Source organism: Misgurnus anguillicaudatus, chromosome 17, assembly GCF_027580225.2.
Source record: "Misgurnus anguillicaudatus chromosome 17, ASM2758022v2, whole genome shotgun sequence".
NCBI lineage: Eukaryota > Metazoa > Chordata > Actinopteri > Cypriniformes > Cobitidae > Misgurnus > Misgurnus anguillicaudatus.
In genome coordinates this window covers 2796484-2809522 of record NC_073353.2, presented here as the reverse complement: position 1 = coordinate 2809522, position 13039 = coordinate 2796484, and the positions used below count along the sequence as shown (strand labels likewise).

Sequence of the window (13039 nt, the reverse complement as noted above, 5' to 3'; positions counted from 1 at the left end):
TGTTGCTCTTTATATCCAGTAGTGGCAGTACTGTATATTATTCTTGTGTACTTTACATTGAGTAAATTACTTACAATTAAATGGAAACGTATATGTTTGTGTCATTAATTATAAAATATTAGTTTATTTCAAAATGTTCAGATATAACCTTCTAAGAGAATCAAGTAGTGCAGTTTCAAAACCCTGTACATGCAAAAATCTTCACTACTAAAAAATAGTAGACCTTTCTTAAAAAAGGCAAAAAAATTCTGCCAGTATCCTAATATATTTGATAAACCTCATTTTACCAGATAAAAAGCTCTTGCACATCAAGGTGTGTGCGCCATACTAAATCATTGTGATGTTTAACAGTTCCTGCCAACAATGCAATATTTCTAAATGGTGTTTTGCAGGGGTGAAGCAGATTTAAAGCGAAACTATTCGATGCACATATAATATGTGCTGAGAGCATTCGGTTAATATCATTATCTTATTTTTAGACAGAGGTGGCATTTGCATCTAAGCTCTTTATATATTCTCCTGTCATAAACATTATTATGCTAAAAAGGATTCTCAGTGTTGTCATGACTGATACTTAGTAAAATATAAATGGCTTAATTCTGTGACAGTGCTTCATTTGACTCTAAGTCCTTTAGGTGCAGTCCATGTTTGCGTGGTAACAGTGAGTTCTTATTTGGTCAATCTTTTTCTAGACTCTTACCAATGACACCCTGACATATTTCTTCTTTCCATGTGGCTTCTGTGCCAGCTGGTTCATGTCAGTCCAGTGAATTATCTGTAGATGAATCTGATGGACACTGTAAAGCATACCTAACTCGACATGACAACTACATATCAAACTTCAGTAGCTATATCCTGCACTAGAGTCACATGCAGGTCATGTAAGCTGTCTCTCTGTAGATGTAGACTGAAACATATCCTCTTTGAGCTACTGTAACACAATAATACCGTCCTCTAAGTCTTCAGTCTACTGTACGTTTTGTGGTTTAAAAAAAGAGTTGGAGAAATAGTCCAGATTTTGTTCATGAGGCTTTAATGTCGACTACATCCTAACACACACACTTAGTAAAGGACAGTTAACTGCAATTAAAAAAATGTTGACACAACAACAACAACAATAGTATTTTGAACATCATGCAGAACTTCCGCTTCATTGCCGTTACTGTGAAATGCATTTTGGGAACTTGGTTGTCAAGTTTGCACGTCACCTCCCAATGCATCTTTTATAAAACTTTATAAAACTTATTAAAAAGTTAGATTTTCATGGGATGTCCCCTTTTAATAGTAGCCTACTAAGGTTGTATTAGTACTGGACCACATGTCTATAGTGTGAAAAAAATAAATTTCTTACAAATCCTTAAGAATAACATCCTTCATTTCCCTAAATTTGGAATTGCTGTTTTGGAAATGTATGTTTTACCTGGCAGTTTATACTGCTTATTAAAGTTTTGCAGCATTACTTTAAATGCTGTTTTTTACACTGTATTAAATGGCTTTGAAATGTATCTCATTACACTGTCAGTTAAAGAACGCCATTTGATACTCATTTGTCTCATTCATGCAGGCGCTGCAGCTCCCCCTTGTGTTTTTTAGAGAGATGTGCAATCATTGCGGTGATCTCATATCATCGCGATGAGTTCAAACAATCGCAATGAGACGATTATTTAATCATTATGACAGCGTAAACCATATAGGGGCGGTTTCGCAGACAGGGTTTATCCTTGTCCCAAACTAAAATGTATGAGCTGACTTAATTTAAAAACATTTTGCACTGACATATCTTAACATAAATCATTACCATTGTTTTGTCTCAAGAAGCGCACTAGTATTGTTTTTTTTTGTAAGGGTTTGTTTGTAAAAATGAAAATGTCCAAATATAACTAAGGCCTAGTCCTGGATTAATCTAAACCCTGTCTGGGAAACTGACCCATAACGTTTTTGTAGTTTAGTTAGACAATATTACAGCTTTATCATCTGCAAAAACATAATCCACTGACTTAATCAAACTGCCCCACTTACATATCTTTTGGATGTGGCGGTCTAAGATTACACAGCTAATCCGCTGGCAGATGGGAGACACCTGCGCAGCCCCCCAGAATTGACCGGATTACGGAAACATGTCACGCTAATTAGGGGACGACACGTGCCACCTGGCCAGATCTGTGGGGAGCCATTAGGATCAAGTGGGGATGTCGGAAAAACACAGAAGAAAGAGAATTTCATGTCTGGGGTCTTGCAGTCACTGACCTCAATGCTGATAGATGTTATTAATACTCAACTAATACTCTTTAGTTTTGTCTGCAAAATGACACATTGAAAAGCAATGATAAAAACTAAATTAGATATCAGCTGTATGCTTTTTTTCACATTAATCTGTAAATAGGGATATAGTGTATTTAAGCATGTAAAAGATGAAGCTCTTTGGTACCAGATGGAGAGACTGTGTTTAACTCCACATGCACTAAGAATTTACATAGCATTGTCTTATCATAGTTTTGTGATTTTGGAAAACTCTTACCATTTTCAAATTAGGCAGAGATGCAAGGATATTGTGGTTACAGGGGAGGGTTTGTAAGCTTGCTTTTTTGAGTGTGGGAACTAGGGAGAGAGAGAGATTGTAGGGTTTTTTAGGTTTAGTGAAATAAACTGTCTGGACGCCACCAGACACAGGAAAATGTGAGACGAGGACTCACATGCCTCACTGAGAGAAAAGAGCAGAGGGATTGAGTCAGTAAAAGAGCAGCTGTCCTCCACACGTTACTGCTTTTTTTCAGGAACGTCTCGTACACTAAGACTGTAGGAGAGACAGAGACCATAGCACTGTGCAATTGATACAACGAAAATTCAAACTATAGAGACTGTACAGGACAATGGTTAAAATGTGATGACACTTTATCAGCCTCAGACATCCGCACCTCATAAGTCACTCTTGTAATGTAAACTCCATAAAAACAGTGCTCTGTTATACCCATTTATGCACTGTACATATCTTCAGTGCAGTTCATTTATTTAAAATACAGCCTTCCAATTGAAAAAACATACATGTCTGCTGCTTTACTCAATTTCTATTAATACTCTAATTTAAAGCCACATTTATGTTTACTGTACTGTACATGATGGTTAGTGCTGTAAATGAGGGAACGTTTAAGGAGCTGCGTTTGGTGGTGTATGGTTCTGGGTGCGCCGAATACAGGTGGTTATTTGGATTTGAAGTGGTTTGAATGTTTGAGACTGACCCAGAGGAACCACTCAGACACAGGTAATCAAACTAATTAATGGTCTTAGCTGCAGAGGTAAAACTGACCATTACTATACACAAAATTAGAAATGACATCAGTAACCTAAATAAGAATTTGTTCCTGGAAGGTTTGGAAGTCTTCTGTTAATTTTTGCTGCATTGATGTTTATTCTGGCTCGATACCGCCTACTTAGATGGGAAGACACAATCTGGGTAACATAAATAACTAACCATTTGTCATTTAATTTAAAGCAACACCAAAGAGGTTTTTTTTACCTTAAAATAACGTTTTCCAAAAAAGTTTCAGTCGTTTATCCACTCGAAACAGGGTGAACGGCACTTTCACATTCGCTTTGCAGCCCTCTATCGGCCAAAAACGCACTAAAGAAGTTTCCAGCCGTCAGGTCGCAGTCCTGTAGTTCGAGTGAAAACTACAAAAACTAGCTTTACAGCAGACCTACAATCCAATCAGAGCCAGCTTTGCTGCAGTAGGCTAAATTATTTACGAGAGTGGTAATGGACAATTCCGCTTCCAACCTGTAGGGGGAGCAAAGAGTAAAAACTCTTTAGTGTTGCTTTAATGACAATAGAATCTGAAGCCGATAGCTATTTTTCCATATCCACCTATTTTTAAGCGCATTTTGGAGTATCGAATAAAAATGTCAGATGGAAAGATGCCAAGATGCAAATAAATTTTAAAAATGTGCATAAAAACATATGCGCTCAATTGATTTGAATTAATTCCCTATACGAAAGAAAACATGCACATAACGGAATAAATCCCTAGATGCACATCAAAAAAGTTACGTGACTTTGCGCGTTGGACGGCATAACTGGACTAACCAGCTTACAGAACACATTGCACAGCATCTAAAATGCATAATGAATAAGTCTGTCATCTCAATGGTTCGGTAATACTACTTTCCAGGTCTTACTTAACTGTAAACTCAAACTGCAGGAATCCACATCCGAAAGCAGATAGCAGATTTATCAGGAAGTGACGATTTTGCTCTCTAGCTCACTGGATGGAAACGCTGCTTTATTTGCAACTTTGTATGAAAATATAGCTAATGATTATTTATTGACAAGCAATGATGTGGTAGCTTATAACAATTGGTATAGACATTTAAACAACACAGTTTATATAAATTAAGGTAATTTATGTCTAGCCAAAAGTAAAAAATCAGGCAAAACTTGACTCTTGCACAGGTAAGATTAAAACGTGATTTTATTAAATATCATGTTAACACACCATACAGTGTTAAAATCTTACAGCAAAAATCAGTAACACTTTATTTGAAGGGGTGTTCATAAGACTGAAATGACATCTTCTTAATCATGACATGAAACGTGTTATGAACATGGAGATTATGCACATTTATGACAACTGTAATAAGTGTCATTCGCTCAATTATGTCATTTTTAATGCAAAGATGACATTGTTTGAGATGTCTTTGTTATGATAATTTGACATAAACCAATACATCATAACTTCCAATACATCATGACAACTTGACATTACCAAGACAAAATAACTTGTCATACATTTTTTAGGCATCATATAGGCGCTGCCACTGAAAATGCTTGATCTCCTTTGTTCTTACGCCTAGACCGTGGAACATCGAGAAGCATCTGATTGGATGACCTCAATGATCTAGCGTATATGGACATGTAGCCATTAAGTGTTAATACTATTTGTTAAAAAACAGACACGTCAAAAACTATATTTAGCTTTATGTATGTGCACAATACATAAAAAAACTAACAACTAACTGAACTTGTTCTTGCTCACACAGAGTGTTCTGAAATTTTCTGACAAAAACTAAGAAAAAAATGTAACTAATTTAATTTATTTAACATTAAATTGACGTTTTTGCAGTGATATGGACCAAACGCTGCATGACTTAACCCACCATTGTACTGTTTTCATTTAATTTGCAAATGTAATAAAATATAATTTTATCACTTTTAATTTGTATTATTATTAGTATTGGATGATTGATTTTATTTTTCTAACACCTGGTGGAAAAAAAATGAAATGAAGAATATTCATGATGTTGTTATAAGACACTTAATAACATTTTAATGACAAATTTAATTTGTACCACTGTAGTTGAGGTCAAGAAAAATATTTATGACTGTATTATAAAACTATTTGACAGAGTATTAACACTTAATGATTTTTTAATAACAAGTTCAATTTGTATCACCGATAAAAAGTGGTCAGACACAATTATAATGACCTAATGACAGCCAATGTCAAAACCAGTTGACAGTTTATTGTAATGTTAACCCATAAAGCTAGGTAGTTTATCATTTATTTGCTATGTTATGTTTATGACAGATTTATGACAAGTTATGTTGTCTTGGTAATGTCAAGTTGTCAGGACAAGTTATGATGTATTGGTTTATGTCAAGTTGTCATAACAAAGACATCTCAAACAATCTCATCTTTGCATTAAAAATGACATAATTGAACGAATGACACTTAATGACAGTTGTCATATACATGTATGAAATCTCCCTCATGTTCATGAAACGTGTCATGTCATGATTATGAAGGTGTCATGTCAGTCCTATGAACACTCCTTCAAGTAACCAAACGATATCCTATGTAGATTTTCTTGCCCATTAACGCAATTCTTATTTGACTGAAGGATTAATCTAAATTATTTTCTGTGGTTATAGACATTATGTAGACAAAATATACAGTATATATCTCCATTATGAACACATGCAGTTGAAGGTGTTGCTCAAACCCAAACTGTTGGCTGTCCTTGTGTGTGTAGATTATGGTTCGTGGTGCGTTTCCCTCCGTTCGGCAGCTGCTGTTTTGAGACTGGAAAACACAACATACCCATCCGCTTTTAAAGCAGCTTCCTGCATGTTGGAAATCTACAGAGAAAGATCAAGATCAGCCCATGACAACAGCATACACTGACAAATAATATGGCTCATGTTCAGTAGTTTTTTTTCCACATTAAGATGTAATTGAACAGCTCTGGCAGTGGTTTCTCATCACTGTGTTTGTGTTTGGGTGGATGGTGTGTTTTCCTCAGAAGGGTGGGGTACAGATAAAGCTCTGGTGACTGCAGTATTTTGGGGGAGTTCCATCCAGCAGATGTGTGAAAGTAGGGCAGATGTAGAGGACAACGCTTGTGTAATAACTGAATAGAGATGGAGGTCTGATCTCGAGTTTGAAAACATACATGTATAGAGTTACAGCAAAAGTCATTTTGTCTTGCAAATAGCCATTTGTTAAGGTTGCTATATTAAAAATGATTGGCAAGTTAGTCATTACATACTTTTGTGTCTTTTAAGCAAAGCTGCTCGACTACAGTACATGCAAATACTGCTGCAGAAAGTAATCAGACACATGCTCCAATCATGAATGTTTACTATATACTGAGGAGATCCAGACACTAAACTTAAATAACCTTTTTTGTCTCCAATGAACAGTGACCTCACAATTTTACTTTGATCTGGAAGTACATTAATGTTCTTCATTGGCATGTCAAAGTCATCCTCAGAATGAACTTGTCTGACTGTCATCTTTCTTCAGTAAGGTTAAAAATGTGATTACACAGACTTCTGTTTCCTTCATTGTATATCATAGTGGGCAATACAGCAACAGCAATACCACTAAAAATCATTTTCTCTGTAAATAAAATGAATGTGTTTTTTGCTTCTGTAACAGTACCGGCAATAAATTATAGACTGCATTATGGTTTTTAATTTCTAAACTACAACAACTGCTGTTTTTATTCAAATTTGTATTTACAATATGATTGTAAACATGCATGACTGGAGCGTTGTCAGGTTTCTTTTGCTGTAGAATTTGTTCTGTTTGAACAGATAGAGAAGATGCTGGCGTAAACATGTAGCTCCATGTGTCTCCTTTGCTCTTCTGCTGAACTTGCACATTTTGCACACAGGCACAGACATGGAAGAAGATTTGAAATCAATCTGGTGAATGAATGCAGCTGAGTTTGGCTGTTTTTCAGGAGTCAGCTTGGCGATAACCTAGACATTTATCTCACTCGATCACTGTTTAATTGCCTCTTTTAAATGGCATTGCATGATTAAAAGCACAATTTTAACAGTTTTTATACTTTTTGAATGTGATCCGTTGGGTGCAAAAAGCATATTGTATCTTGAAAGCAAAACAGTAGAATTTATTTTTTGATAACTATAGGCAAATATAGGATTATGACCTTTACTGAACATTATGTATGTTGCATTATGGAGCCAGAATTAAAAAAATATTCAGCTAAACCAACAAAATCCTTGAGAACGTAAGACTTTATGTGTTATTTATGAACTCAAAATGAATACAGAATGCCTTGCGGTATACCAATGGTGGTTTAGGATCTGATGAAAGATCATTGAGGTTCTCAGCTCTATTCAGAATTATTTAGTATGGATTGATTTATTTGTTTGGTCTGTTTGTTTGAACATGAACTGACTGCAGTCTATGTGTCTCTATACAGAACTCAATGAATCTGCCTCCAGACAAAGCAAGATTACTACGACAATATGACAACGAGAAGAAATGGGAACTCATATGTGACCAGGTAAATCCTTCACTTTTCCACTTGCAGTATTAACTCCATTCACACACATCAGTGTCTCATCTAGTGCATGTAGGTTTATGAATTAAACAAAAAGCAATTGGCGAGTGGTTGAAGATTTGGGCTTACGATCAAAAAAGTTGCAGGTTGGTTCGAGGATTATCATCAGCATTATGCCATTCATTTAGATACTGCACTTAAGAGAAGAACCCTTCATCTAAATGAAGGACATATTGCCGATGATAATCCTAGTGGGAATGTGACTAGCAGTATTGCTTTAGCAGTGAAATGGTCTTGCACTATGGTAACATTGTCAATTTTTTATAGTTTGACTGTATCTATAGTTATCCATATCAAGACACTAATACTAATTAGTATTATAAAAAATTAATAATTAATAATGTAGGGAAGACTCTGAAAATGTCTTACAGTTTTTGAGGAGTAACAACAGGGGAAGTAAGGGCTTGCTTACTGAAAATATTTATAAAAAAGTGTTTGTATATATATATTTATAAAACGGCTCGTTCTGGTTCTTCATTCTGATTGGTTGAAACGCGTTCTAAGCCGTGATAAAATACCCCGGTAAACCCACGGTTCAGACCGCATCACAAGTATCATGGCGCCACTGTTGCTGCGTACTGATTTATGAAAATAAACACCACAGTCTTTAATCATTTTTTAATTTTTCTACATTTGCACAATTATGGCGATATCCAGATAAATGTCAATAAATAAAACATTTCGTCAATAAAGAGAAAACGTTCTCTGAAGTTTTTTTTGTCTTATTGATATTTCCGCTATTATCCACTAGATGGCAATCTTATCCAACTTAAACACTGACACATTCACTCGACACAACCGCGTTGAATGAATCTGACCTCTTACTAAAGTTCTTCACAAAAATGGAATTATCTCCGCATTTAGCTGAAAATTTGAGAGGTGATAACTGATAAGAGAACAAATGAAGGTAGGATGAAACATTTTTTGATGTTGTTGGAAAGCGGATGGTCTGTTCTTTCATTTGATATTTTATTTTTATTGTGTTTATTTGAAGAAGATAATTTTTCTGTAAGACATTCAACTAAAACTGGGTGGCAACTTAAAAAAACGCTGACTGGGAAAAAGTTAAGCATGCTTCCAAGCATATTTGATCATCACTTCAACAGTTGCACGATATAAATGTTAATGTATATTTTAGATGAATGTTGATTTATAAAATAAACATCACAGTCTTACATTATATTTTCATTGTGTCTTTGCTGCGTCTGTGTTGCTTGAGAATTGCGCTCTGTTGCAGCCACACTTGATTCTGAAGAACTACTTTGTTTGGCGGAAGAGTAATATTTATACTAATATAATTACAACTTATTTGTGTTTTATTTTATAAAACCCCGCTAACATTATGCATATGAAGTAACCGTTTTATAAACGCAATAAACCCCTCGAAGCGTTGGGTTACCAGTGCATTTTATAACAGCTTCGCGTCGGGCCTAACAACGCCCATTAGCTGTTATAAAATGCACTGGGCACTGGTAACCCACTGCTTCTTGGGGTTTATTGCTTTAATATATATATATATATATATATATATATATATATATATATATATATATATATATACATGAAAGATTTTTAAAGATCTAGTGAGGAAGTGCTCAGAAATCATTACTGGGTACTAGCTTGCCGTGATAGTCGGTGAAACGGTGCTTCAGCCTCTCACCGGTTAGATCACTTGCCCACCACGACACCGTCTTTCACCATCGTTTTGATATTTTCGTGTAATTCACTTCGTTTCGTTAGAGAGAGCAAACACTATCAACTGAATGTGTCTGCTGCCTGAATTCAGCGGAGCTGAACGCGCGTCACAGAGCAGCAGGTGTCAGATTTCAGATATTGTAACAGGTGCTGGTTATATAATGAGAATATCTTTAAAAAGTTCCATTCAAAAAGGGAAACTTGTATATTATATTCATTCATTACACACAGACTGATATATTTTTAATGTTTATATCTTTTAATTTTGATCATTATAAATGAAAACTAAGGAAAATCACAAATTCAGTATCTCAGAAAATTAGAATATTGTGAAAAGGTTCAATATTAAAGACACCTGAGCCACACTCTAATCAGATAATTAACTCAAAACACCTGCAAAGGCCTTTAAATGGTCTCTCAGTCTACTTCTGTAGGCTACCCAATCATGGGGAAGACTGCTGACCTGACATTTGTCCAAAAGACGACCATTGACACCTTGCACAAGGAGGGAAAGACACAAAAAGGTCATTGCAAAAGAGGCTGGTTGTTCGCAGAGCTCTGTGTCCAAGCACATTAATACAGAGGCGAAGGGAAGGAAAAGATGTGGTTGCAAAAAGTGTACAAGCCATAGGGATACCTCACCCTGGAGAGGATTGTCAAACAAAACCCATTCAAATATGGGGGAGATTCACAAAGAGTGGACTGCAGCTGGAGTGCTTCAAGAACCACTATGCACAGACGTATGCAAGACCTGGATTTCAGCTGTCGCATTCCTTGTGTCAAGCCACTCTGCTGCTGAGTGGTCCAAAGTTATGTTCTCTGATGAAAGTAAATCCAGAGGTCCAGTGTAAAGTTTTCACAGTCAGTGATGGTTTGGGGTGCCATGTCATCTGCTGGTGTTGGTCCACTGTGTTTTCTGAGGTCCAAGGTCAACGCAGCCGTATACCAGGAAGTTTTAAAGTACTTAATGCTTCATGCTGCTGGGCAACTTTATGGAGATGCAGATTTCATTTTCCAACAGGACTTGGCATCTGCACACAGTGGTAAAGCTACCAGTTGGTTTAAAACCTGGTTTAAGGACCATGGTATCCCTGTTCTTAATTGGCCAGCCCATTCGCCTGACCATAACCCAACCCATCCTCACCCCATGTCGTCAATATTTGACGACACTTGACCATTCGTCAATATGTGACGGGGAGGGTATACCTTTCGCGTCATTTTTTGACGAACTGGGGACTTCAATACTATTACGTCCGTTGCATTCTCTTTCCTATTTTCTTACCATTTTCGCGTCGGTTTAGGGTTAGATTTACATAATGACATCCCTACCCAATCCTAACTCTAACCCCAACGCCAGGTGACAACTGTCGTACCTAACTCTAACCCCAACGTCAGGTGACAACTGTTTAATTTCGCGTACACTGTTTAATTTTGCGTAATCTAACCCTAAACCCTAAACTCCATTGCTGCAGTAATTTAGGCAAAAGGAGCCCCAATGAGCTTTGCATGCTCATACTTTTCATGTTCATATTTTTCAGTTGGCCCAGATTTCTAAAAATCCTTTCTTAGTATCGGTCTTAAGTAATATTCTAATTTTTCACTTTGCGAATGGAATTAGTGAAATAAATTAACTTTTTGATGATATTCTAATTATATGACCAGCACCTGTATGTTGTCTGTTGTATTTCTACAGCACTGATACATTTTGACCCCTGTTCTTAAAAGTTTGACAGTGTTAAACACAGATATATCAGGGGCCTTGTGTTGTTTTGAAGGGAACTGGGTCTCTTCCTTTTTCCTGTTATGTGCTATGTTGACCGGGGGTTGGATCAGCAGCTTTGTAGCATTCACACATCAAAATAAGTGATGCTTACAGAAAGATAACCCTTTATCCTAACGTTACTACTATCCTAACAAATAACTGCTATATACACATGGTTTATTAGTGTACTAGTATCTACAGTGTAATAAATTAAAAGTATCAAATTTTTACTCTTCTGAAAAATGTCATGTCACAGATAAACTGAAAAAGTGTGGAAGATTTTTTATTTTCTGGAAAGTGTTAAAATTATGGATAAAGTACAGAAAATATAGGTAATTTCACAATTTAGGCCTTCATGAAATTATAATATAATAATTTATTTATAAATAATAAAGGTAATGTAAACTATGTATCTGTTTTCATGATCTGATCACAAAGACTAGTATGATTATAATAGTGTGATTTTTTTTAAAACACAGCCCTATTTTTTGATCATATACTTCTAAGCATAGGAATTTGTGTATTCGTGAATATGCAGATTTGTCACTTTATAAACACAAACCTAATACTACATAGATTATAATTCATACACTGAACATCAATGAGACAAATAACATCTCTCCCTGTCTTTCCAGGAACGATTCCAGGTGAAGAATCCTCCTCACACGTACATACACAAGATGAAGAGTTATCTTGATCCAGCTGTTACAAGGAAGGTGAGTTCGGATTTGATTCCCTTCTCTCCAGCCAATCATGTGGCTGTGTGTGTAAGTGTTTATGGATGGATGAAAAGGATGACCTCAAAAGCAAAATAGCTCTTGATATCTTAATCTTCATAGAGTCCCACCCTTACAGCTTTACTAGGAACACTGGAAAAAGAAAGGAACAGCAGATATTTTACTTCCTGCTAGGATATGTTTATCTTCCTGTTTGGACAGACCTGGTGCCTGTGATAAAATGTCACACTTTATTTAATTTAATATTAAATAACAAAAAGGGTCATATAAGGCATCTAATTTTCAATAAAACCATATATATATATATATATATATATATATATATATATATATATATATATATATATATATATATATATATATATATATATATATATTTTTTTTTTTTTTTAAAGACTGGATCTTTTTCAGAAGATCTCAAAGTTTGAATCCAGTACCTTTAAAACATCATTTTGTTTCCTGACAGCCTAATAAACAGATGCGCGCCCTGACTACAAGAAGTTGCTATGCTGTTCCCATTATGTCTCAGAGTATTGAGCAACAAATGAAGGCAGAGATTTGTAACAAGATCCAACAAGACATCACAATCTGATTTAAAAATTTAAACTATATCGAACCCAACAGCTGATCTGCAGCTTATGCATGCATGCAGCAAAGCGCTATTGCTTATTTGTATTATGTAAAGAACATTTATAGTAATTTGTTGACAACAATGTAACAATGTTAAAAATAAAAGCTTAATTGCAAGTGTGAGTAACATGAGGAATAAAAAAACTAAATTATAGCCTAAGTGTTTTTGACACAATAAACTACCAATAAAAATAAACCTCTGGGACAAAAATGAAAATCCTAAAATTATACAGTATGCCATGACCCATATGAAAAGTTTAACCCTATAATGTTCAAAAGCAATGAGATGAGGTGAAATGAAAAAAGAGAATGAATGGAATTGGCGTTAGATGTGATGAATATTAAA

General features: G+C 35.4%; 1 protein-coding gene across 5 annotated transcripts in view; it reads left to right on the top strand.

The window, feature by feature from the left end:
- Positions 1-13039, top strand: part of fmnl2a (formin-like 2a) — a 79896-nt gene that overhangs the window by 17818 nt on the left and 49039 nt on the right. For all 5 annotated transcript variants that reach the window (XM_055214623.2, XM_055214625.2, XM_055214622.2 and 2 more), the window contains exons 2-3: positions 7729-7812; positions 11962-12042. In XM_055214623.2, the coding sequence (XP_055070598.1) occupies positions 7729-7812; positions 11962-12042 (165 nt within the window). The remainder of the gene's footprint in view (positions 1-7728; positions 7813-11961; positions 12043-13039) is intronic.